This window comes from Vicugna pacos, chromosome 11 (assembly GCF_048564905.1).
Source record: "Vicugna pacos chromosome 11, VicPac4, whole genome shotgun sequence".
NCBI lineage: Eukaryota > Metazoa > Chordata > Mammalia > Artiodactyla > Camelidae > Vicugna > Vicugna pacos.
The window spans coordinates 73,534,391-73,558,872 of NC_132997.1; the positions used below are offsets into that span (position 1 = coordinate 73,534,391).

Below are 24,482 nucleotides of genomic sequence, written 5' to 3' on the forward strand. Positions count from 1 at the left end.
AGGAGGTCCAGGCCTCCATTCTGTGTATAATTCACGCTTTGTCCTTCCGCACTCTACCTAGAGGAGGGACTGCGGTGACTTGTCTGATGACCTCTGGGGGCACTGGCTCTTTCCATCCTCTGCACTCTGAAGGTCGGCATCACCAAAGTCAGGCTTTCCGGCGTGGCTTAAAGGGTCTGGGAAGCCATTTGCTTCTGGGACTGGAAAGAGGCATAATTCCAGTGTCCAGTAGAAACAGGTAGGACTGTTTCAGGAGGTGTGGTGGACCAAATCTGCCCACGCCTCCAGTGAGCACCTGACGGGCCTCCTGGACTCAGGAGCTGTGGTGGGCTAAGGTCTCCAAGCCTGGAGCCTCTGAGGTCCTTGAAGACTCCCTGGGTTCAGGAGAACTGTCGGGGCTGACTTTTGAGGCACTAAGCTTGCAGCTGCACAGGGACCCCAAGGCTCAGGGGAAGTAGCTGAAAGTGCTCCTGGAACATGGAGGGGACAGGGATTGCCAAGGGAGGTACCAACTGCAGAAGATGATGGAAGTTTTGCCAAAAGGACCCTTTCCTGAGATTGAGTGTAAGAACAGGGAGATTAGGCAAGGCCGCACTGGTCTGTGAAGCAACAGGATGAATGTCTGAGATCCTGGAACTTCAAAAAATTTGTCTTTCAGTTTAGGAGAAGGAATAAGGACAGAATTGGTGGTTTATAGCAGGGTTTCTCAAATTTAAAATACATTCAGATCCCCTGGAGTTCTTGTTAAAATGCAAATTCTGATCCATTAGTTTTAGGGTGGGGCAGAGATTTTGCGTTTCTAACAAGCTCCCAAGCGATGCTGATGCTGCCAGGTTAGGATTTACACTCTGAGTAGCAAATGCTTAGAAGACCCGGCTGGGCCATGTTTCTGAGTTTCAGGAGAGCTTAAGTACAAAGGTACTGATATCAGGACTCTTTGCGGGAGAGGGAGGGTACAGCTCAGTGGAAGAGCACGTACTTAGCATGCATGAGGTCCTGGGTCCAATCCCCAGTTCCTCCATTAAAAAAAAAAACTAATAATAATGAATTATCTCCCCCTCTCCCCTCCCCAAATTTTTAAAAATTGTTAAAAAAAACTATTTGAGGGATTTTAGGGAAGAGAGCAGGTGTCTGAGGTCAAGAAAGGGGACACTTGTGAGAATCAGGGAGATTGGAAAATGCAAATTCCTAAAGCCAGGGAAGGGTAGGAGAGGCTTGCTTCATCGCTGAGCCCTGGACTCCCAAGACTTGTGTTTCTGCCAGAGTGTTAAGTATTAGCTTTGGCTGGAACCTAAGAGATCTGCTTCAGTCCTGCATGATATAGATATGGAGAGAAGAGTGAGTTGTCCAAGGTTACACAGTCAGTTGGTGGCTAGACGTTGAAGGACCTTGCGTGCAGGCTGAGTGGTTTGCAGTTCCTCTTGTTGGGGATATAGAGCCATGAGAATATTTAAGCAAAGGTACTTCAGAACAATTCTCTGGTGGGGACTGAGAGGACCACATGGAGTCAGGCACTAAGGAGACTATTCAGAGGCTTCTGTATGAGGACAAGCAAGAGATGCCAAGGGTTTGAGCTCTAGCTATGTAAACAGAGAGGAGCAAAGATATTTGAGAAACTCTTCGAAGATAGAATTAATAGGATTTAGAGATTAATTTTTTTGTACAGGGTGAAGGAAGAGGAAGAATCAAGGATGACCCCCCCCCCGTGTGTGTGGCTTAGACAAAAGGGTGAACAAGTCAGAAATGCTATGTATCTTTCACCCAAGTAAAAAGTATGGGAAAGGAGGAGCCTGGGTGAGGGGATGAGCATGAGGGGACCCCCCAGGAGACCCCCATCCTGAAATCAGATATATTAGTCACTTAGGTTTCCATGAATTGCCTCTGAGCTCCTAATGTTTTTGTCCAGCCTCTCCAATGCTTTTGGGGCATCTACAAAGTGACAGATGTTCCTGCCCACTCCCCAGGACTCTAATTAAATGCCATCTCCTCAGAGAGACCTTCCCTGATTACTTCAGTTGTTCCCCCACCCCATACTGATTCCCTATCACTGCACCTGCCATGTTCCTTCATAGCAGTTACCACGTTCAGTAATTTATATTTACCTGTTGGCATTCTTGTTTATTATCTGACATTCCACTAGTCATTAGGTGCTTTAAAGTTAGGGACTATATTTTATTCCCTACTCCATATATAGCACAGTGAGTATCACACAGGACACACTTGGGTAATATTTGTTGAATGAATCAAAAAATATGTGGTATAGCTGAAGCACCTGGAGACGTTTATTCTAGAGGAGAAACAGTTCAAATGATCCAACTTCTTAATTCTATCCTTGAAGTTGCACAGACCAGCTCTATTTCCACTTCCTTTAATATTTAAAGACTTGTACTGTGTGGCCATCTGGACAGACTCAGGAAGCCACAGGGAAGTGGATCATATCTGTGTCTAGTCAGGGCTGTCCCTCCCTGACTGGACCAGACAGGCGTGGGAGGCCATCACAGGAGGTGTCCAAGCAGAAAGTGGGCCTCGTTAGTGGTACATGGTGGTGGGGTGGCTTTAAGTATTGGATCGGATGTTAGACTACCCGACTTCAGGGCTCCTTTTAAGCCTGAGACTCCAGGAGTCCAAATTTTCAAATCAAATCTTTGGGTTTTTAACAGGTGTTGTCTGCTTTGATTTCTTCTCTTTTTTTTTTTTTTTATAACTTAAAGGGAAGAATGTGTCTGTTCTCACTGACTTTTGATTAGGTTTATTTTAGACAAGGACGGGTGCTTTCAGGGTGATATGGCCATAGACAAATTAGATTTTTAAAGATCAGGACAGGGTCTTTATTTTTTAGTTCCAAACTGCAAAGGAATCCCCTAACTGTCTAGATTTGCTGACTGACTGGCAATGTGAGGTCAATAAATATTCTGTGACCTAGTGAGTTCTGGAAAGTGGTCCAGTGGGTCAGTGACCAAACTTGGTTTGCTGGTCAGCATTTCTCAATGTGATATGATTTCATTAGTGCTCAAGAGGAACATAGCTATCTGATTTATTACTATTGTAATCAGATAAAACTAAATAGTAATCACCCGTTAAGGCTGTGATTTGCTTTTAGCTGTTGCCCTGGAGAGGAAGAGTCTTCATCGATGTCTGTAGCCCTGTGGTTTTCACTGAGGGCTGTATAGGTCTGTCCATGTTCAGGACATCTTTATGTTTAAGCCAGTAGAATGATATGTTAGACCTATCCTCCTAATACATCTGTTTTAGAAAAGGAAAATGTGGTGGGGAATTTACTTGGCTCACAACTGCCCTAAATGCTACCAATCTCAAGACTAACTCCTCTCTGCTGACAAAGTTGATCCTAGTTGGAATGAGGTTGGGGGCTAAACTCTGAGAGAACTGGGTAACTATTTGCCATCAAGGACTTGTTCTACCCCCTACCCCACCTCACTGGCCATCAAATATCCATTTTAGCAATTCTTCATCTAGGAAGCCTTCCGTTCCCCACTTCCTCCACTTCCTCCACCTCAGATTAGATCAGATACTGTTGTGGTATATTTCCATAGAACTTTGTTCTTCCCCAACACACTGAATTGTAATTGCTTTGACACCATCTATTTTCCCTTCTAGACTATAAATTCTGTGAGGGTGGGGACTAGATCTATCTTACTTTCACTGTATTTCTACCTAAGACCTTGTATGTGCGTGGCACACAGAAGACACTTAATACATATTTGGTAAATAGTTGAGTGGATGGATGAATGGATAGATTGAAGGAGTACTACATACCCACTATAATCAATGCCTAATAGATTTGGTCATTCTTAAAATTAGGATGGGCTCATTTTGTTTTCAAATGAGTAGAACATTGTTCCCCTTTCAAGAAGTAATTATGAACATTAGATTAGTTAAGAGTCCAAGTGGGGGGGGGGCGGGGTAGAGGGTGGGAAGGGATAGACTGGGATTTCAAAATTGTAGAACAGATAAACAAGATTACACTGTATAGCACAGGGAAATATACACAAAATGTTATGATAAATCACAGAGAAAAAAATGTGACAATGAGTGTGTATATGTCCATGTATGACTGAAAAATTGGGCTGAACACTGGAATTTGACACAACACTGTAAAATGATTATGAATCAATAAAAATGTAAAAAAAAAAAAGAGTCCAAGTATTTCAAGTATTTTAGAAATACTCTTACCTGAGGCATAGTCCCTTCGAGGCACACTTGGAGGTGCTTTAACTTTCAACCTATAGACAACAAATTAGACAAATGGTCAGTGGGCAGGATGACTGTTGTCAAGGTCCATAATGTTAACAGCTATAGAGATAACGGATAGTTAACTAATAGAATGATGGCTTCCTTTGGACTAAATGCATTGTAAATGTAGCGACGCTATTAGTCAGAGGTTTCCCATCTCTCCCCACCTCTCCAGTGTGCAGTGTGGCTGTAACTTGGCAAAGGTGAAGTCGGGAGGTGAAGGAGCTCTGAGAGGTCAGAATACAAAAAGCTCTGAGTTCAGAGGTTCAAGGAAGATAAATGTTGATTGATTGATAGGAAGGTAAGAGAAGATGAACTCTATTTTAATAAATAATTTAATAAACATTTTAAATAATAGGAAAAATTAGCTACAATGAGCATTTTAGTTGTAGGTTGTACTGAAATTATTTTTGCACTAGTGAAAAAAAATGCCAAATAAGTGAGCAGTGAGTCTCCAGGTTAGGGATTGTGATATTTAGAGTAGAAGCTGAACTGTTCAGACACTCTCAAAACCACTTTACTGTCTTCACACATGTATAAAATGTGCTGAATATTCACAATCCTTCCCCACTCACTAAAATTACATTTTAAAAACATATCCCAGTTTTTAGGCTTTTTGTAAGTCTGACAACATTTCCCCTTCCATTATTTCAAATGTCAAAATTTATAGTAAAGTATTATTTTTAGTAATAGTTACCCATTTTACTTATGAATGATTTGCTTGGTGAAATTTAAAATATATATAAATAAAACCTATGTAAAAAGCAGGAGCTTTCATTTACTAAAATATCACAGTGTATAAGGTAACTGTTATGTACAAAACATATTTCATTTTTTGGAAAAAAATACAGAAATTTACGTTTGATTACAAAAAATAAGCCTTATTAGAATTGCAATGTTGCAAAAATAATAATACTGATATTTGCCTAGAAATTCTGCATTTTGTTTACCCACAGGTTCTCCTGTTTATTATTTCATTCAATTCTCAGCAAGCCAGCTGGGTGTGCTGGGAAGATATTGTCATTAGACCCACGATGAGGTCCAGAGAGAGAGATTGTCCAAGATGTTGAAAGGAAGGGAGGAAAAAAAAACTGGGTCTGGTACCAGGTCTGTTCATGGACCAGTAAGATTTCAAAAAACACAAACCAATGATTGCCCATTATTGCCATCACTTAAAAAAAGAAAAAAAGAAGAAAGAAAGAAAGAAAGAAAGAAAGGATATTTTAATACTCCCAAATGTATGAAGGTTATCATCTCAGGATAAAAGACAGATTCAAGAAAGGACTGTTGGTCAGTGAACACAGACCAGTGATCTGGGCCTCACTGAGCAGCCAGCAGCTGCACGCCAACCCCCAACACTTCAGGGTCCTTAGTTTCTCATTCGGCCGTGAACCAGTGACAACTCTGTCACGGTCTTGTGTTAGGAAACCAGTGTGCTTAACCACGCTTCCTCCTTTCAAGGTAGCACCTGTTGCCTGGTTATGAGTAAGAGCTTAAAGTCAGGGCACTCAGGACCAGAGGGTCACTGACTTCACCCTGGATCATGACTGTGGCAGCTGTGTTTTCTAAGCTGAGAAGAAACATGGTTTGTCAAGTAAAAGTGCATTTGAAGATAATGGGCAGAATGAAATAGAAATTGTCTGGAAAAATTTGAGCTCCATGGCTGCTTATAAGTCTGACTGGCTATGGAATAGAGAGACATTTTATACAAAACTTTACATTATTGAGAAAATTGGTGTATTGTAAAATTCACAACTGTGGGATAATTAATCTGGAATTACTAGTAATTAAAACAATGACTAGCAGGGCTCTCTCATTTCAATTCTATATGTATCAGAAATAATAAATGAAAATAATCAAACAATTCTCCCAGTCATAGGACAGAACACATGAAGACAAATTCTCCTCCTCTATGTGATGACCGCTGTCCCATGAGCAGACCATTTAAACTATTTTCTGATGATCACTTATACATATTGAGACTCATTTATATTTTACAGACTAAAAACTCCATGAAAAGTGATTTCTTACTCTTAAGTTTAGCAAAGACCAAAAAAAAAAAAAAAAAAAAAAAAAAAAGAGAGATACCAGAAGGAGGATATATAGCTCAGCAGTAGAGTGCATGCTTAGCGTGCATGAGGTCCTGGGTTCCATCCCCAGTACTTCCTCTAAGAGTAAGTAAGTAAGTAAACCTAATTACCCTCCTTCCAATGGAAAAAAAAAAAAGGAATTCTTACTTCCCCTCTCCAAGTGCCAATTGAAAACACAATTTTAAGGCCATATTTGAAAAAGCAGAAATCAAAATATGGAAAACAGGTGTGGCATCCTAATGAAGACAGGCTATGTCCTGGTATATCTCTTTTGGATTTCTCTAAGCATGTCCTGGTGGCCCTTAGCTAAATGATTGTCCTGTTTCTGTAAACATCTTTTTTGATGTTTGCTAGGCACCTTGAATGGCATAGCTCACCTTTCCTGCAGTGAGAGGGAAAAGCAAAGTACCTGAGTACCGTCCACTCACTCACCATGTTTCCTGTATGTGGGTCTGACCACCATGACTCTGGTCATGAGCAAGAAAGGGTCACACGCTGAAGAGGTTGCAACTCTGCATTCAGGTAACAAAGAACTTTGCTTTCTTCCATGCAGCACAGGCTGACATGAGATGTCATTTACCTAAAGAAGTGCTTACATTAGTACTATGGCATCTAACTTACTTTTTGATTTTGTTCATTATTCCACCTTCATTATTCTTAATATCATGGACCATCTTTTGAAGCTGCCTGTAAGAAATGAAATTAAACATCAAATATTAATAAGGTAGATTTAAAAAAAAGTCTCCTATCCTTCTTGAACCACAAAAAAAGAAGGAAAAAAATCCTGCAATAAAACCCCCAAATAGCATGAATTATTTTTTTTTTATTAGGTTGACTATCTTATACTTGAGTAGAAGGAAAGTGTGACTGATTCTCTAAGGAGTGTGGTCACTGGGCCATGACCCCGTCTATCGGATGTGTGGGTCAGTCTCAGGATGTAAGAGTAATTCCAATTCCCAGTGTATTATGAGAAGACATGTGAAGCAAAAGCATTCTAATCATATCATATCATATCATATCATATCATATCACTGTTTATCACTTATTGTCCTCTGAGCATCAACATTGCAAAGATGGAGCTACAATGAAGGAAACAATATACACTGAAATCAAGCACAAGATTTTTTTTTTTTGGTTAACTTTACTAGGTAGAATCAGGAAAAATTGTTGCTTAAAAATTGCACGTACACAGAAGCCATAAAGAAAATAATGAATGAATGTGATTGCATAGATATTGAAACTTTTGCAGAAAGGTAATAAGAACAAAATCAAAAGATAAATGACATGCTGGAAGAAATATTTGTGACACATATAATAATAATAATAATAATAATAATAATAATAATAACAACAACTACATGTTTTGACTAACAAAGAAATCTTACAACTCAGTAAAAAAATGTTTAAACAATTCAATACGAAAATGAGCAAAAGATGTGAACACATAGCTAACAGAAAAAAACACAAGTGGCCAACAGACTAACGAAAAGTTATTTACCATCACTTATATCTAAAGAGCTCTAAAACTCTAATAGAAACAGCAGTGAGATATCATGTTCTGCCTATCAGACTGGCAAAACTTAATAAGCGTAATAATCCCCAGGGTTGGCAAGAGTAAGCAAATATAGATACTCTTGGGAGTGTTAATTATTACAATCAATATGCGCCAGAATTTAAAACCCCCATGCCTTTTGACCCAGAAATTCCACTGCTAGGAATTTACCTTATGAACATAGTCACAAAACTACACAGATAGATACATATCAGCAAGTTTATTCCAGAGTTTTATGTAATAACCCTATTCTTTCCTGCCTCTCCCATTAAAATACCTGGAAACAACCTAAATGCCCATTTATCATTTAAAGGGAACTAGTTAAATAAACTTTGATAAAGCCATGAATGGAATACAACAGACCTTAAAAAATAAAAAGAAACATACATTTGTATGGCTGACATGTAAAAATCCTCAAAAGATATTATTAAGGTAAATGAAAATGTAGAATGAGGAGAAAGAAAAGAAAGAAAGAAGAAAGGAAAATTCAGAATGTGCACATGATCTGTGTTTTGTGCTGGTATGTACGTAAATTTTTATAAAAATGTGCAAGAAGTTGTTAAATGGTTGTTCTCAAAGCCAACTGAAGTTAAAAAAGTTCACAAATTAGAAAAAGGGTCAGAGTATAGGACCATGTTTTATTTTCTTCATAGTAATTTTCTAACTTAAAATATATCTAAGTAAAATTTCACATGGTTCTGCCTTGAAAGAGTAACATATTTGAATTTACCTTTCAGGCAAGCCTTTCCTTTGTTCTGAGAGAACTACTTGATTGAGCCCTTCAGTTAATGAAATGTAAAGCTTGTATATAGCCATTGTTCTTGGGGAAAATGGATTTTTTTTAAATTACAAAAGGCAGATTTCTCTGACTCTGGGAGCTAGGCCTTCTGTTAGCTAATATGAATAGTGGTGCACAATTAAGCTTAACACAGGTCTATGAAATCCTGTTGACTGGAATCTGGGAGAAATATTTTCTTGGGTTATGTAAGGATTTACAGTGCATATGCTGCTAAGCTTTTTGGTGTAGCGATGGAGCAGTTGAGAGGATGAGAGAGAGGACAGCTTGTCAGAGGAACTCCGCCTGGCTTGGCGTGCTGACGTCCTCTACTAAGTGTTAATTCAAGGCTGAGTAACTCTCCTACGCTGATGTTCTGCTGTGGTTGTTTCCGGAGGGCCCCTGGGCACCAAGGAGGTGGTGGGAGATTTACTGTGTAGGGAATACACGTTCCTACTCTCAACATCTTGGGAAAAGGGAGATTATCAAACAAGAAATGGAAATTTAGACTCGGGATTTGGAGGAGTGCTTTTCCCTTCCAGGTCTAATGACTGTGATGACCTGGAGGCATGAAGAGCACAGACGAACCTGAGTGGGGTTCTCAGTGGTGGGGAGTCCCTGAACTTGAGAATGGGCCTGCGCCTCCACTCTGAGAAGAGCCATCCACATAGCCATTTTCAACAAGATAACGTCTCTCCATTGTCCCTGACTCTTCAGTAGCACCCTGTCAGGATCTGCCACCCAGCCTTGGCCTGGCTTGTGGTAGGGTATATTCCACAGGCATGGAGGGGTGGAGCGCAAAGGGAGGGGAGGACAGGCTGGAGGGTGGAGTAGAAAGATAGGAGACACTTCTTTCACGACATCTTTAAGGCTGCATCTTGGGGAATTATCTACATAACTGGGGGACTCACTGAAGGGCAAAGTTTGAATGTGGGGAGGTCAGTGCCAAGTCATAGTTTGGGTAGCAAAGGAAATGAGACCACATTTTATATCCCCAACTAGGGAAGCTGGGCCTATTGATTCCCATAAATGTGAGAACTCAGCAAAGCACCAGGCTCAGCAGCAGAGAGAAGAGGATGGATGAGAGAGAAGAGGACCACCTGGCCCATTGGAGAACTAGAGTGTCCCTCGAACTGGACCCTCGAGTTGCCTGGGAACCATGCAGTACTCTAGATTTGCTCATGTATATCCTACACAACCTCCTTGCTCCTTTTCCTGAGGAACTATGGAGAATCTGTGAGATGGAGGAATGAGGGAAAATGAGAGATAGGAGGTCTGGGAGTAGAGAGGAAGAGACACTGAGAGAGAGAGCTTGAAATGGATTGACTGGAATGGGTTCAGTAATTTCAAGTGGAGAGTAGAGGGGAACTCTGGTTATAAGCTGACTGTAACTGAATGGAATGTCTAGCGTAAGTTAATACCTAACCAGGTTGAAGAGCAAAATGAGCCAGAGTGAAGGACCCGACCAGAAGTTAGTCAAGAGGGTGACACACGCAGCATAACAGGGTGCCAGGGGCTGATATACATAAGCAACTTTGCTGTAGGTGCAGATATACAGATGTAAATCATTGCAAAAAAAGTTTGATGTAATTTTCTCATGTGTTCAACCTGGTATTCAATGCTTCTTGGCATGTCCTAATTAGTTTTAATTATAGATTATTAAAACAATTATAATTAGAATCTATAATTATACTAAATTGTTGAGTTGTTTCATAGACTACACATTTTGTGTTAAAAAATTTTCTCCTCCCTCTACCTCTCATTCACACAAATCCCCATGTCCACAGACTGCTCAGTTATGGCTACCAAAGTTATGTTACCTGGTACGACTCAGTGTCCCCCAAACCTAGAAGATGTGGTGATGCTCTCGGCTCATTTTATCAACTCTTCATAGACTGTGTGATGCACAGCTTTTGCTGCCCTCTAGTACCATCTGCTCCATCTTGGAGCACTTTTTTCTCTACTACAACTTAAAGCATATGCAGTAGCAAAGAAAGGGGCAACTTGATTGTTCCAGGAGAGGCTGCTCTCAGGTTATATGTCAGCTGCCTTACTGTGATAAGTTGTGCGTGGGTGAAAATAGGCAAGGCATAAAGTAGCTTCACTTTGATTACTCCTTTTGGAGATATCCTTCCATGATTGGGAAAAGGATAATAGGATTACAATGTTCTAATTTTTTAAAGTTGTGAAAGCCAGCCATGTTCCTGTAACAAAATAAAACAAAGAACAAAGCCTATCTAACATGTTTTAAAATGATACTAATACATAAATAATTTTATGCATAATTTTAAAGCAGTATAGTATTTTGTCATTTAAAAATGGTGAATAGGTCATAGAAATAATTATAATTATTCTTTGTATAAACCAAGTCAAATTTTATATTCTCTCCTTCGCCATTGTTTAACATTTTTTTCAAGCTTTTGAGTTAATATCTACAAACTTATTTAATTAACAACACACTGTATTAGTGTGGCCCTGGCTAGGCCAGAATCTCAGTACATTTAGATCCCATGATATCCTGAGAGAGAAAAAAAAAATCATCATTTGAAGGTTACCAGCAGTTTTTTGCCTTCAAAGAGAAGCAGCTTACTTTAGAATCTGACAGACCACTGATTCTCACAGTGAACTATACTGGAATCACCAGGAGTGCCACTGAAACCCAGAGTTTCACTACACCCCCAGAGTTTCTGATTGCATAGGTCTGCAGAAGGATTGGAGAATTTGCATTTCTAGTAAGTTCCCAGGTGATGCTGACTCCACCGGTCAGGAGACCACCCTTTGATAGATCATACCTTTTTTCCACTGCAGGCCTTTTAGTTGTGCCAAGTAAAGCAAATACCTGCTTGGAGAACATTAAAATCCTCGTTAACCCGAGTGCAAAGTTTCAGAGAAGCTGAGTGGTCAGTTTGGTAACACAATTTGGATGTGTGCTTTACTACACTGTCACTTCTTTATGGGACTTGATTTTTCTCTGTATAGATTTAGACTACCTTGTGCCTGTCTATTTTTATTTATCTTATAGTCACATACTTCCTTCTTGAGCCATACTTCACATCAGCTGCAGAGTGGAGATGAAGGGGCTGCAGGAAGGACATGCCCCTCACATTGTGCAGTAAACAAAAAGTAAGTGGACCTGCACCGAACACAGCACCATGGCTGGGATTTTGCTGTTCCTAATATGATGCTTGAAAACAGAGTAACACGGAATGTGGTGGCATTAGGTCTAAGACACAACCATAGCCCTGTCTGTTGGGGATGGGTTGTCCTCACTGTCACTCATCCTGCAAAGACTCCAGTCCAGAAACTGGAAGTGAGGAAAATGAGGATGTGGTAGGCAGGTCTTGGGCTGTGGTACTGGGATGTTTCTTGCCTTCCTGGAACCTTCTGGTGCTGGTCCCTAGACTACAGATTGAGTTGACCTCTAGAAGGAATCCCATAGTGCAGAGGTGAGCTGGCACTTGAAGTGGTTTCTGGCTGAAAGCAAACCAGGGAGGACCTGAAGAACGGGCAAGGAACTGAGGGAAGCCTTGTCCAGCAGCAAATATAAATCACTCTCTGTGTTGTACTTCCCTTCTGTTATTCCTCAAATTCCAGTGAAATCTTATTATGCATTCATAACTCTGTTAGGATTGTGGGGAAATAAGGGGTGGGTTTGTGGCCAAAGAAATCCAGATGGAACCTAGAGGATGCGCCAAACCATCTGTACCAAAATGGCTCCAAGAAGGCTAGTGAATGGATCTGGAGACAAGTGAGAGCCAGAGTGGGAGGAGTGAGCAGCCCAGGAATCCCAGAATCCTGGGGGCAGGAAGTCTGTGAAGGTGGGATGGGGTCCTGTAATTTGAATGGCAAAGGATAGCCACTCTTTTTGTTTTCTTTTTTGGAGTCATGGATAAGTAATGGCTGGTAGTATGGGTTGTACAGTTTCAAGTTTCTGATGATTTCTGATTAAAAATGTAATATATGCTAAGTAAAAGAGCCCAATCTGAAAAGGCTACATACTGTATGATTCCAAGTGGAATCTGGAAAAGGCAAAACTACAGAGACAGTAAAAAAGATCAGTTGTTGCCAGGAGTTTGGGAAGAGGGAAGGAAAGATGAACAGATGGAACGGGATTTTTAGGGCAGTGAAATTATTTTGTATGACACTGTAATGGCAGCTGTATGCAATAGATGTTCATTGTATCAAAATTTGAAAATAATACTCAAAATGTCATTATTAAGTCTAAACCCCCACTTTTAACATTTCATTTAACAGCCTTCCAAGTTTTTACTACACATGTATAATATGTATAGATTTTACACAATTAAGATCATACTTGCATTTTGTAGTCTGCATCCTCTACCTATATCTTGAATATTTTCCTAAGTAAGCACCATCCTTAGGCTTTATCTGCTTAGCCAGCTAGTCTTTACGTCACCTTTCCTCCCCCTGCGAACTGAAGGGTCTTTAACTGAAACTCTGACCCAGGTGGGTGTGACAGGAAGCAGTGAGATCTCAGACCCTCTGTGCTTGAGCGGAGGGAGAGATGACCAGACCGGACCTGAGGAGACCAGGAGAAGTGAGTGCTGGTGAGAAGCAGCGCTGGATACACTTTGGGTTCTTAAGGGGCCTTTAATGCTGGCAAATGCTTCCATACAGTCATCTGTATCCAAGTGTAAGGAGAGAGCATTTTAAGCAGCACTAAGTTTAGTACAAGTAAAACTGATGTGCTTGCTGAGATAAAATTAAATTAAGAGATAAAAACTTAAGACTGCTGGACTTTTTAAAGGGCCAGGGCAGATTTATCGCCTTCTAGGCCAGGCTTAATTGCAAAGCGAAAGAGAGGACTTGCCAACCTTCAGAGTATCTTCTCGCCTGCCCTCTATTGCCCGAAATATCTTTAACGGCATCTATTACTCATTACTCCATACCCGGGTGCCAAAGAGAGTCTTACCCAGACTCTCTCCCCAGGAGAGGAACACACGGGCAAACAGGAATTTTAGGCAATGTTGTGATGTCTGCTTTCAACAGGGGGAAAGAGCAGAAAGAATCAGCTGTGGGTTCTGATGAGCAGGCTTTCCCTTCACCTGTGCTCAGATCGGTACAAGTCGGGCACAGAGCTCCTCCTTGTCTGCCTGCTTCCTGTTCCCAGGCAGCCTGGCATCGGAGCAGGGACTTGGACTCCAGGAGCCCAGCCTTACTCAATGAGTATTCTCTGAATTGAAATTAAAAGCTTTCATCAGTGAGCAGTCTCTGTACATCTTCTTGAAAGAAAAGTTAGGCTGGAGAAGTGCTCTTGACTTTGGCTACACATTAGAGTCACTTGGGGAGCTTTTAATAATCCTCAGATCCAGGTCTCCCTGGTAGACCGCTGGCTTCCAGGTCATTCCAGTGTGAGGCCAAGGCTGAGAAGCACTGGCAGCATCATTTGGATAGATCTTTGTAGATGCTTCAGGGAAGACCTGCTGGCTAAGAGAGCACAGGTTGGAGAGGAACCCACAGATGCTGACTGCCCATCAGAAAGGTGTCTGCAGGCTGAGAACAGCCCCAGGTACATGGAGGAAAAGCACAAGCCACGGAAGGATGAATTGGTGGGATGTAGAGCTCCACCAGGACCGAGGGGCACAAGGAAGATAGCTGCATATGGTCAGATCAACAAAGACTAGTCCAGGAAAATTCATATTGTACAAAATACCTTTCCAATAATTTTTATTAAATACAGGAGATGATTTAAAAGATGGTATCATCTGCAAGAAGTTTTTTTTTTAGTTTAGTGAAAAAAAATCAGAAAACATCTTGCTTTCATTTTAGCTCCTCAGTGCACTCACAGAGGACCATGAAAAGGCAGGTTTTAGTACATTTTTTTTTCACTCTGTTTTTCCAGAAAAGGTGGAATTTAAAGCAGTGTTGACCTAAGAAAATCCCTATTTAATCTGGATTTAGGAATGGATTAAAGAGGGTTTCATATTCAAGCAACTCTTTGCAAACAAAAAGATCAGACAGATCCTTCCTCTTCCCTCATGCCCACATCTTAACCTCGAGTCCAGTTCTGGAGTTTCACCCTTTCAGTATCTACAGGGCTGGTCCTTCTCCCACAGCCGAGATCCAAGCCTATGGCTTCCCCTTCACACCAGGAAAAAGCTGCCTCCGGCAGCGTACCCTTCCAATTCACACTCGGAAGGTTGTTGGGGCCTCTTCAACTGGTGTTTCTAAAACCCCAGCTTTCACCAGGCCACTCCCTCCTCAAGGGCCTGCAGCAGCTCCCCAGTGTCTACTGAATCAAGCCTGGCTTTTTGTCTTGGCCGAGAGTTATTCAGTCTCACTCCGAACTCCCAGAACTGCCCGGGTCGCTGCTTGTCAATTATCTACACCTACTTGAGTGGCTGCTCTTAGAATATCGACCTGTGCTCTCCTCACAACTGGCCTGGTGTCTCCAATTTTTATGTTTCTGAGATCAGTTCGGAGTAGCAATCACTCTAATAGTTTCTTTGGTGTATGTACAGAGGGTAAACATCCAGTCTCTTAACTACTTTGTGCTATGAATGGATTTTTAAAAGTGTAACGATCATCACTAGGTCTGCTGATTCTTTAGCTGACTTCCTCCTTTATCAGGAGTTTAAATGATCTCACATTCTTGAGTCTGTATTTCTTTTTCAGATGCTGCTTATCATCTTTATAGTATATTTTATTTTGTTATTTTAATACATTATAGAAAATCTCAATCTGTGTAAGCAAAAGAAGAAATAACCTTGTAATCTGGTGTTCTTGGATGGTCAAGCTTGAAAGTGCGGAGATTTCTTTGACCTTTTTTCTCTCTCTGACTCTTCATCTCCTGTCACCGGTTGCATCAATTCATCTTTAGATGAATCTTACCCATCTCTACACCTCCTGTCCACTCCTTCAGATACAGCCATTGTGATCCATGGACAGTGGACTATGTCATCTCACCTCCCTACCTTCAGCCTCTCCCCTTCCCCAAATTCATTTTCTTAAATTGCTCCTTTTATCACTTCACTCTACTCATGAATAGTCCTTGATGCCTCCCTATTTCTTGCAGGAAAAAGTCCAAACTCATTAGCTTGGCATTCAAAGGCCTTCAAAACCTGGACCCAATCAACTTTAGACATAATTAACCTACTGTTATGAACCCACAGTTGTTCCCATTCCGTCCCACCAGCCCAAGACCCAGCTCAGGTCATTCCTTCCCCCTTCCAGGTCATTTCTTGGGTTCAGGAAGGGAGGCCACTTAGGGAAAGAGCACTGAATTGAGAGTCCAGAGAAGCAGGTTCTACTCTAATCTCTGCAGCTTCCTGGCTATGCAAATCTGAGTGATGCTAGTCATCACTTAATTTTGCCTCTGTGAAAGGAGGAGATTGAATTGCATGACGTGTAGGTATTTTGTAGCTCTAAATTTCATTTCTATATGTCTTGAATTCATAGCACCCAGGCATTACTACTTATCAGTCATTTAATCTCCAATGCTAATAACAATTTTTGAACTATTATTTGGCTCATATGACATCTTTTGGATCTCATATCTTAAACTGGTTTTTGTCCTCAACTGAAAATAGTCTTGTTTGTTCAGTTTATGAAAGCAATACAAGCTAATTTAAAGAAACTCATGTGAATCAGATAGGTAACAAGTGAAAACTACTCATAATTCTTTGCTGGGAACAAGGAGGATCAGAGAGTTGTGAGGACCCTAAAAAGGGAGTGACTGTTTGAGGTTTGAAGACAAAGTGACCTGGTTGCTGATGGGAAAATAGAAATTCACCAGACAAAAGAGTGAGGAACAGCAGCTAGGTAGCGGGAATAGCAAATGCAAAGGCTCAGAGGTGAAATTGGGATATTTGCAGTCTAGTGAGAAGCTATGAGTGTCAGGAATTGGGAGTATGGGGGAAGGGTGTGATCAAAGATGAGGCTGGGGAGGGAAGAGATAGGCAATCAAGGGCCTTGTTAGTCAGACCAAGGAGGTGGGGCTTACATGCAGCGGGAAACGTTTCGAAATCTTTACTCAGAGGTGTGTCCTGATTAGGGTGGAAGAATGGAGGAAGGCCTGGGCATGGGGACACTGGTGGCTGGGAGACCAGTAGGAAGGCAGTTCTCTTGGGCCTGGGCCCAGGCCCACAGCAGTGGGATCCCCAAAACAGTGGGATAACATTAGGAGTTATTAAGGGCCTCAGCTGAACAGAGGGAAGAACTGATGGCCATAAGGCCAACAGCTCTCAAAGGGGACTTTGCTGGGAGGGCTGTGCTTACCTTACGGGGGCCTGAGGCAAAATTACTCAGCCACCCTGGCCCTGTTTTCACTTAAAATGCCAATATTTTGTTCATTGTGGCATTTTTTTTGCATTAATTTTGATATAAAGTATTACATGAAAATGATATTTGATTTACTGATTTGCGGGGCTCTCCTTTAAAGTTTATTACATGTTTTATACAAGATGTATACTTGTCTTATTTATTCCACAAATATTCAGTGAGTGCAGACTGAACAGGGCCTGTACGGATCCAGAACTACCCTGAACACAAGCCCTGCTTTCGGGAATGCAGGAGAGAGGTCCCTTCCACACATGGCGATAGAGTATCACATGGCAGAAACCCCTGACCTATGTCAGGCCAGGGGACAGAGAGAGACAGACACGAGGATTCTCTGGTTCACACGAACTATCTTCCTTTCGGGTAATTTCTGTCTCAAAAGTGAAGTCTCTGGCTACCGACCATCATTTTGGACCAGAATGCCACTTTAGTGACCATTCTGTTCTTTGCACACAGCAGACCTTGTCCTGTCGCCAGCGTCCCTCCTCCGCCCTTCCCACAGCCTCTTCTAGTCCCAGCCCAGCTTCCTTATGCCCTGTTTCCTCCAGACCAGCCTTCCTGTGGCATTACTGGTGTTATATTTAGATTTGCAAATTCAGCAGCCGAAGCCACTTCCCTCTGGAGAGCAAGTCCACCATGGAGCTGGCACTGAAGTTTTGGCAGCCCCTGCCATGGTGTGCTAACCTGAGAGGCCTCCCCAGAGTGAGGTAGCTCCCCCAGCCCCATTCACAGACGTAGATACCGAGGCTCAGGAGGTCCCAGTGCTGGTCTCAGATGACACAGCTCTGAAATCCTAGCTCCTAGTTCTGCTTGTCATTGAGGTAGTTAACAGAGGTTTGGTGGTTGGAGAGACTTGAGGAACATCCTGGGTCAACCTCCTCTTGGAACAGAGGACACTAAATTCCAGGGAAATTCTGATGTTTCCCTGAGATTAATTATTGAGGATATTCCAGTCTTCCCCTCACACCCTGCTCCTTCCCTGTCCGCACATGGCCTGAGTCTCCTGCTGGAGGGCCAGCTTTTCTATGGCAGAGATCATGCCTTCTGTCTTCTTATGTCACAGCCAGAGCCATGGTTGTAGTCCAAGCCAGGGGTCAGGCTTGGATCATCAATGCCTGCAGCAGAGAACGCAGCACCCACTGAGCATGAGTTGTGTGCCGAGTGCTTCACATGCATTAGCTCATTTAACCCTGGCAGCCCTATGAGATAGGGGTCCTATTGATGATCCCCATTTTAAAAATTGTGGGGGAAAAAAAAACTCCATAACAAAATTTATGATTGTAAATAGAGTAGAGTTCAGTGGTGTATTTGCACATTGTATATTCACGTTGTTGTGGTTATCCCTATTTTTGTAGTGAGAAAGTGCTCAGAGAAGTAATTCACCCCAGATCCCACACCTAATAAATGACAGAGCTGGGATTCAAAATCGGGCCATCTGACTCCAGAACGTGTGCTCCCAGCCACCCCTGGATGGTGTGTGCTGATCCCCCACAACAGTGGATGACCAGCTTCACCAGGTGCCTCGTTGGGCACCTTCCTCTCTGTCTCTGGAGAAGGCACCCAATCCCTCTACCAGCCAAGTGGTTTTGACTGGGGACACATGTGCCCCCATCGCTGCCCTGCTGCTGGTCCCCAAAGTCAGACTTGTTGCTAGAGGGTTGTGTGGGCTCTTAGGGGCCTGCTTCAGGCTTTACAGAGGGACACAGCAAAAAGAGGAAGGGACAGATGGCAGGAGGAGGGGGAAAGAGAAAGGGCAGTGCATGCAAGCGACAGGAAGGGATGTGGTAGGGTCTCTCTGGGGTCCAGAATATGCTCAGAAGTAGAGTGGCTGAACTCAGCTGCAGGGAGACCTGGGCACTTAGCCCCAGGCACCCGTCTCATCACCCTCGTCAGAAAGGCCACCTAAGAGTCCCGGGGTGGGGGCATACATGAACCTCACACACGAGCATCTTGCGGCCTGTCCTACTAACCACTTATTAACCAGAGAAAGTAATTTGCAAGTTTCTTCAGACGCTCTACCATTTCTTTCTTTCTTTCCTACCGAGATCTGCAAATATTTTGTGGTAGCCTTTGGCATGCCTGAACTGCTGATCTGGGTTATAAGCAGACAGAAACTGGGCTGACTTGACACAACCAGGAGTAGGGACGGTCCTACGAATACCCCGAATCCTTTCCAAAAAAATCCTAGCACTTAGGCGCGGGGCGCACCACCTTGACGCCAATGAGATGGCAAGAAACTAGGCTGCACTAGCTGCACAGAGGTCTTAGAGGATCTGCCCCCTGATGTGACAGCAGAAATTGCCGGGCTCTCCCCATCCCTGATTTTAGGGGCCTGTAGGGATGCAGCATTTTCCTTCCTCTTCTGGTCCTTGCTCCCACCACCCACGCAGCAGGGAGGGGCTGGGGTCAAGGGAAGCGTCTTCCTAAAACTATGTGAAAGCAGGTTGTGAAAGCAGGTTGTGAAACGCACAGAAGTTAAAGGGGTCTCTTGCCTCCACAGGTGACATGGGCTCTTGGGTTTGGAAGAGCCCCCCCACAGTCATGTTATTAAATCCTGTCACTGTGCTTGGCTCTGATTTGCTCATTGTTCTAACTAGGTGCTGACAGTGACAGCTAGAGTTTTGCAATGTTTACAGTCTCTCCTCTGCCAGCATGAAAATTATTGTGTGAAACTGATGATTCTCAAATTTGTAAGACCAAATGACAAATAATTAATTTTCAGAAAATTCTAAAAAAGGTAATCCGATGTAATTCTAGAAAAGGAATATTTTAAGAATTTAAGCATGTTCTTTTAAAAATTAAACTTAATGGGGAAAAATGAATTGACTGTGTCTGCATGGCACAATATAATACTGTCACCCATTTGGGCATTCATTTCTATAGCTAAAAGCAAAGATATTTTCATGGAGTAAAGAGCAATTTTGAGGAATGGTATTTCCGATAATGCTGAAAAAAATTTGATTCAGTTAAGCTCATTTCATTGGGATCTGAGTTTAAAGAAAGACATTGGGGAATATCATGTGTGGGGATTGAAGTGGAGGAAAGCGTTGTAATTTTTAAATGTTTACCATCCAGAAACTTTTATCAATAATACATTTTTTAAAAAGCTTGAGAACAATACCTAAGTGTTCAAACAAAAATATGATCAAGGGTCCCCAAAATACAACATTTTATGGCAAATAATTTCATTATCAATTTTACTTATTGTGGCTTTATGTGTACTTTATTACACATAAAGTAAAATTCATCATTCAACCATTTCAAAGTGTTCATCTCAGTGGCATTTAGTAAATTTATAATGCTGTGCATCTACCACTGCTATCTAGTCACAGAACATTTATTTCATCACCCCAAAAGAAGCCTCATACCCCTTAAGCAGTCATCAGCGATTTTAAAGTAGATTTTTTTTTCCAGCTTACTTTTGAGGCAGATGAATAGATTTTGTTTTAATCATGTTGGTAGTTGTTTTCAGCATTCATCACGTAAATTAGGCTCAATCATCTGGGGTTGGTTGGGCCACTGTGATGCTTTTTGGATGTCGTGATGACATGAAATTAGAAGTCTTTCCACTGTAAAAAGAGAACTTTGACCCCGTACAGGCTGTAAGAATAATTTAAAAGGCAAAATAGTCACATCTATGTAGAGGGTGCGGGTTTCTAATGATTTGGTATTACAGTTGCCATTTTCCTTTTTGAAAGTTTATTTCTCATGTTTGCGTTTGATTCTATATTAGTTATTTGCATCAAAAATAACTGTTTCCTTCCTGTCCAGGGTTTGGTCTTTAATGTGCTTTACGTGCTTAAAAGGTTATTCTTCATCCTGTAGCTTTTTATACTTTGAACCAAGTAAAGTTGTAAACAACCAATTCGTGGGAGAGGACATTTTCTTCTACCTTTGAGCTCAACTCTCTAAACCTCTTGTCCCAACACCCTTAGTCACAGCCTCCCTGAGGGAACGCCCTTGACTTAGGTGCGGTCTCTCTCCTATGACCTTTTCCCTCTTATCATCACTTTCCTGAACAATGTTCTGTTCTTTCCGCCAACAACCTTAGATTGAGCCACTGCTGTGTGGGAGACAGAGGAGCAGAGCTCTCTGCCCCCACGTCAGATACAAGATTCCCGCCTGGGTGTTAGTGACAGGTAAGGGCTTATCGCCTTAACCTGTTACATTTAGTGATGTTTAACTTTGAACCAGGGCTCTGGGACACTGCCTTATCCCAGGAGGATGTCTCTCTAACAGTACAATTTGGGGCCACAGGAACGCCCAGGCCAGCAGGGATCTCTGGGAAGGGGACGTTCACTGAACTCTTACTGTCTATTTGATACCTTTACTGTCATAACGCCCCCCAGTATATCATATATTATTATTCCCATTCTCCAGGTGAAAAGGCTGAGACTAAAAGGGATTAAGTGACCTTCTCAGAGACCATGAGCCAGTGAGTGCAGACCAAGCATTCAAACCCCTGGGCTGCCTGATTCCAAAGTTCATAATCTCTCCAGTGCAGCAAAAACACCTTTCTGGGGGCACTTCTTAAATTACACCACTTGGTCCTATATGCTTAGTCTATACATAAGACCAACTCTGCTCTTCTTAATTATAACTCTCAGAGTACATGAACTATTGTGGGAGCATTCTTTGAAAAATACATAGTGTCAGTAGGGCACCAAACCTGCCTGAGTCAGTGGGGAATTCAAGTTTGGACCTGGAAACATGTAATGGCCTGAAATACTGACAGAAGGAAACTGTGGACTCTCTTCCTCCATCCTCACAGGCAGACATGGAGATACAGTTCTAGACTCGGCCCTGTGGGTGTGAGCTTGGATATGTAACTTCACCCACCTGGGCCTCTTACTTTGTTTTAAAAATAAAGGGGCTGGAGAGATGGCCTCTCCATCTTACTTGCCAAGTAAACCTCTCTGATCCGGGGGCTGGAGAGGGGAGGGGAGGAGGCTTCTCCACTGGTGTTTGTGTCCCTACACATGGCTCTGCTGAGGTGGCCCATGGAACCTGTGGTCAACACTGGCTATGTAATTCCTGGGGCCCAGTGTAAAATGAAAAGGCAGGGCCTTTAGTTCAAAATTATTCAGTATCTCAAGACTGCTGCAGCAGAGCATTAAAATCAAGCTTGGGGCCCTGTGGGACTGCACCGCACACACCCAGGGAACTCAGTGGCCTCTGCTGCCTGGCCTGCTCCCTACACCGTGGGAAGGGTTGAAATCTGGAGGAAATCCGGGGCTCCCAGCTAGTCTGCTGGGAGGCAGGGACAGCTCTGGGGTAGCAATCTCCTTTCTCAGGAAAGTGGCCGACAAGGAAGCTAAGCTCCTTAAGGAGATGCAGCATGGCCCTTTGTTGGCTTCCGTGCCTTGCTGTGGAGGTGAGCATTGAAATGGCCTTGTGGGACTGAGGGACTAAGGCCTGTTTGGGGGCCTAGACCATCATGCTGTGAAAGGGTATGAAAATGCCCGAGTGGAACATCAGTCTGCGGGTGTGGCTGTGATGGATGCCCTTTCAGAAGCATGGTGAGGCCGGACAGGTAGAAGAAGGCAGGTCACACCAGGAAGAGCAGCGACTGCAAGGAGGAGCTGTTGGGAACAGACAGTCCTCAGGTGTGGAGCGAGGTACAGGTATGGGAAGGAAGACAAACTTGCCCAATGACAGGTGTAGAACTGGGGATGGGAACACATGAGTCAGCAAGGAAGCTCAGCCCACAGCAGGAGGTGTGGTTCTGAGAGAGGGTTTCTACCGCAGGCCAGGCCATCTGTGCTCCAACATCAGAGCCTGGGCCAAAAGCCACTTCCCAGTGACGTGCTGAGGAGCCTTACGGTCGGTGGGACCTAGAAGACTGCAAGCCAGTGGCACACTTCAGGGTTCACGGCTCCCTTGATCTGGAGGCGGGTCTGGGTTGGGTGCTGGAATTTCACCCACTCTGCAGGTGGGGCTTATTTCAGGAACAACAGGCCTTAACCCCTAACTGTGCACTTGGTCCCTGGAGTCCTAGGAAGCCCAGCAAGCGTGTAAAATAGGAAAACCAAAGCTGTCCCCAAGAGCTTAGACATCCACACCTAAGGGAGCAAATAGAGAGACACAGGGTCACCTTAAAGAGGCTGAATGGCCCCAGGTCAGTGAGATTTAAGGGGACCTGGCAGATCCAAATCATAAAGCAAGAGACACAATGTGTCTGATGGGGAGGCAGTGACCACTCTCCAGGCCAGCCCCTGTGGCTGCTCTCCTACAGAATCAGATTGACTTTTTATCCCAACATTACGGGTCTCTACTCAAGGTTCACCCAGTCTACTCAGAGAGGTAGAAACAGACTATTCCAAGGTGAGCTGATGTCTGGAAATCTTTTCCTTCTCTCATTTCTCTGCCCAGGAGAAAATAACATATACTTCAGTGGTGCCATGTGGTTCATGGAATCTAGTTTTGTCTGACACTAAAAATTCTTTTCTCAAAAACAACTCATGGAAATAAAGGTGCAAGCACCTCTAGACTTTCCCCCTGGCAACCTCTGACTGAAACCACCCAGACAGAGGAAAATCAGTCCAGCGAACAGAGGCCACATCAGTTGCAAAGATGTATATTAATATTCTAGACTTTAAATACATATTGGCACTATAAGAACATACAAATGAAGAACAGAATACGTTCCACTTGGTTTGAACCAGTGTCCCAACAGTAGCACTACTGACGTTTGGGGCCAGATAATACTGTGCTGTGAGGACAGGCCTACACAGGTCATGACGTTTAGCAGCACCCCTGGCATCTACCTACGAGGTGCCAGCAGCACCCCCTTCCCAATTGTGACAATAGAATGTCCCCTGGAAAGCAAAATTTTCCCTGGCAGAGAACCATTGATCTAAATTATGCAGTAATTATACTGAGGAGGGAAGGGGAAGGTAACTTCTATGGGATTTATTAAAAAGCCAGAGAAAGCCATCCAGTGTTTCAATTTTTCTATAAAAAGCTATCACTTAATTTCTCTCTTTTCTTCTTATTCACCTTCTTTAATAAGCCTAGATTTCTTGATGTCATTGCATGAGGGCAAGAGTAAGATCCTCTTTGAAAATGCACCAAACTAGTACATTCTCCACAGAACAGATGAAGTTATTAATCATCCGATAGGGGAAAACCAAGAGACTGTAAATGTGTGCCTGAAGCATTTGGTCCCAGCCCAGTCTCCTCCCATCAGTGATGTAAGAGGCAGGGCTGGAATGTAATTGTGGTTCAGTTCTCGGAAACCTAATTAGTTGTTTTGTAGCCTATTTGGAGACAGGTTGCATGAAGAGGAAGGAATTGTTCAGCCACAGCACACATTGTTCAGGTGATCATTGGGTCCAGGAGAGAGGGTGCCTCCAATATGTGGACTCTGGTTTAGGGTTTTTCTGGCACAGCCATGCCTAGAGTGGGTAAGAAAGAGTGCCTTGAGCTTTCTTAGATGATGATCCTGAAATCCCCAAATACTAAGCAAATTTCTAATGTGGCTCCCTGCCACTTGCTCATGAGAAGAAAGAGACCT

General features: G+C 42.8%; 1 protein-coding gene across 1 annotated transcript in view; it reads right to left on the reverse strand.

The window, feature by feature from the left end:
- The window catches only part of BLNK (B cell linker), a 72,767-nt gene that overhangs the window by 43,044 nt on the left and 5,241 nt on the right, over window positions 1–24,482 (reverse strand). The window contains exons 2-3 of the mRNA XM_006210580.4: window positions 6,963–7,028; window positions 4,192–4,241 (exon numbers count right to left, since the gene is read on the reverse strand). Of these exons, the coding sequence (XP_006210642.1) occupies window positions 4,192–4,241; window positions 6,963–7,028 (116 nt within the window). The remainder of the gene's footprint in view (window positions 1–4,191; window positions 4,242–6,962; window positions 7,029–24,482) is intronic.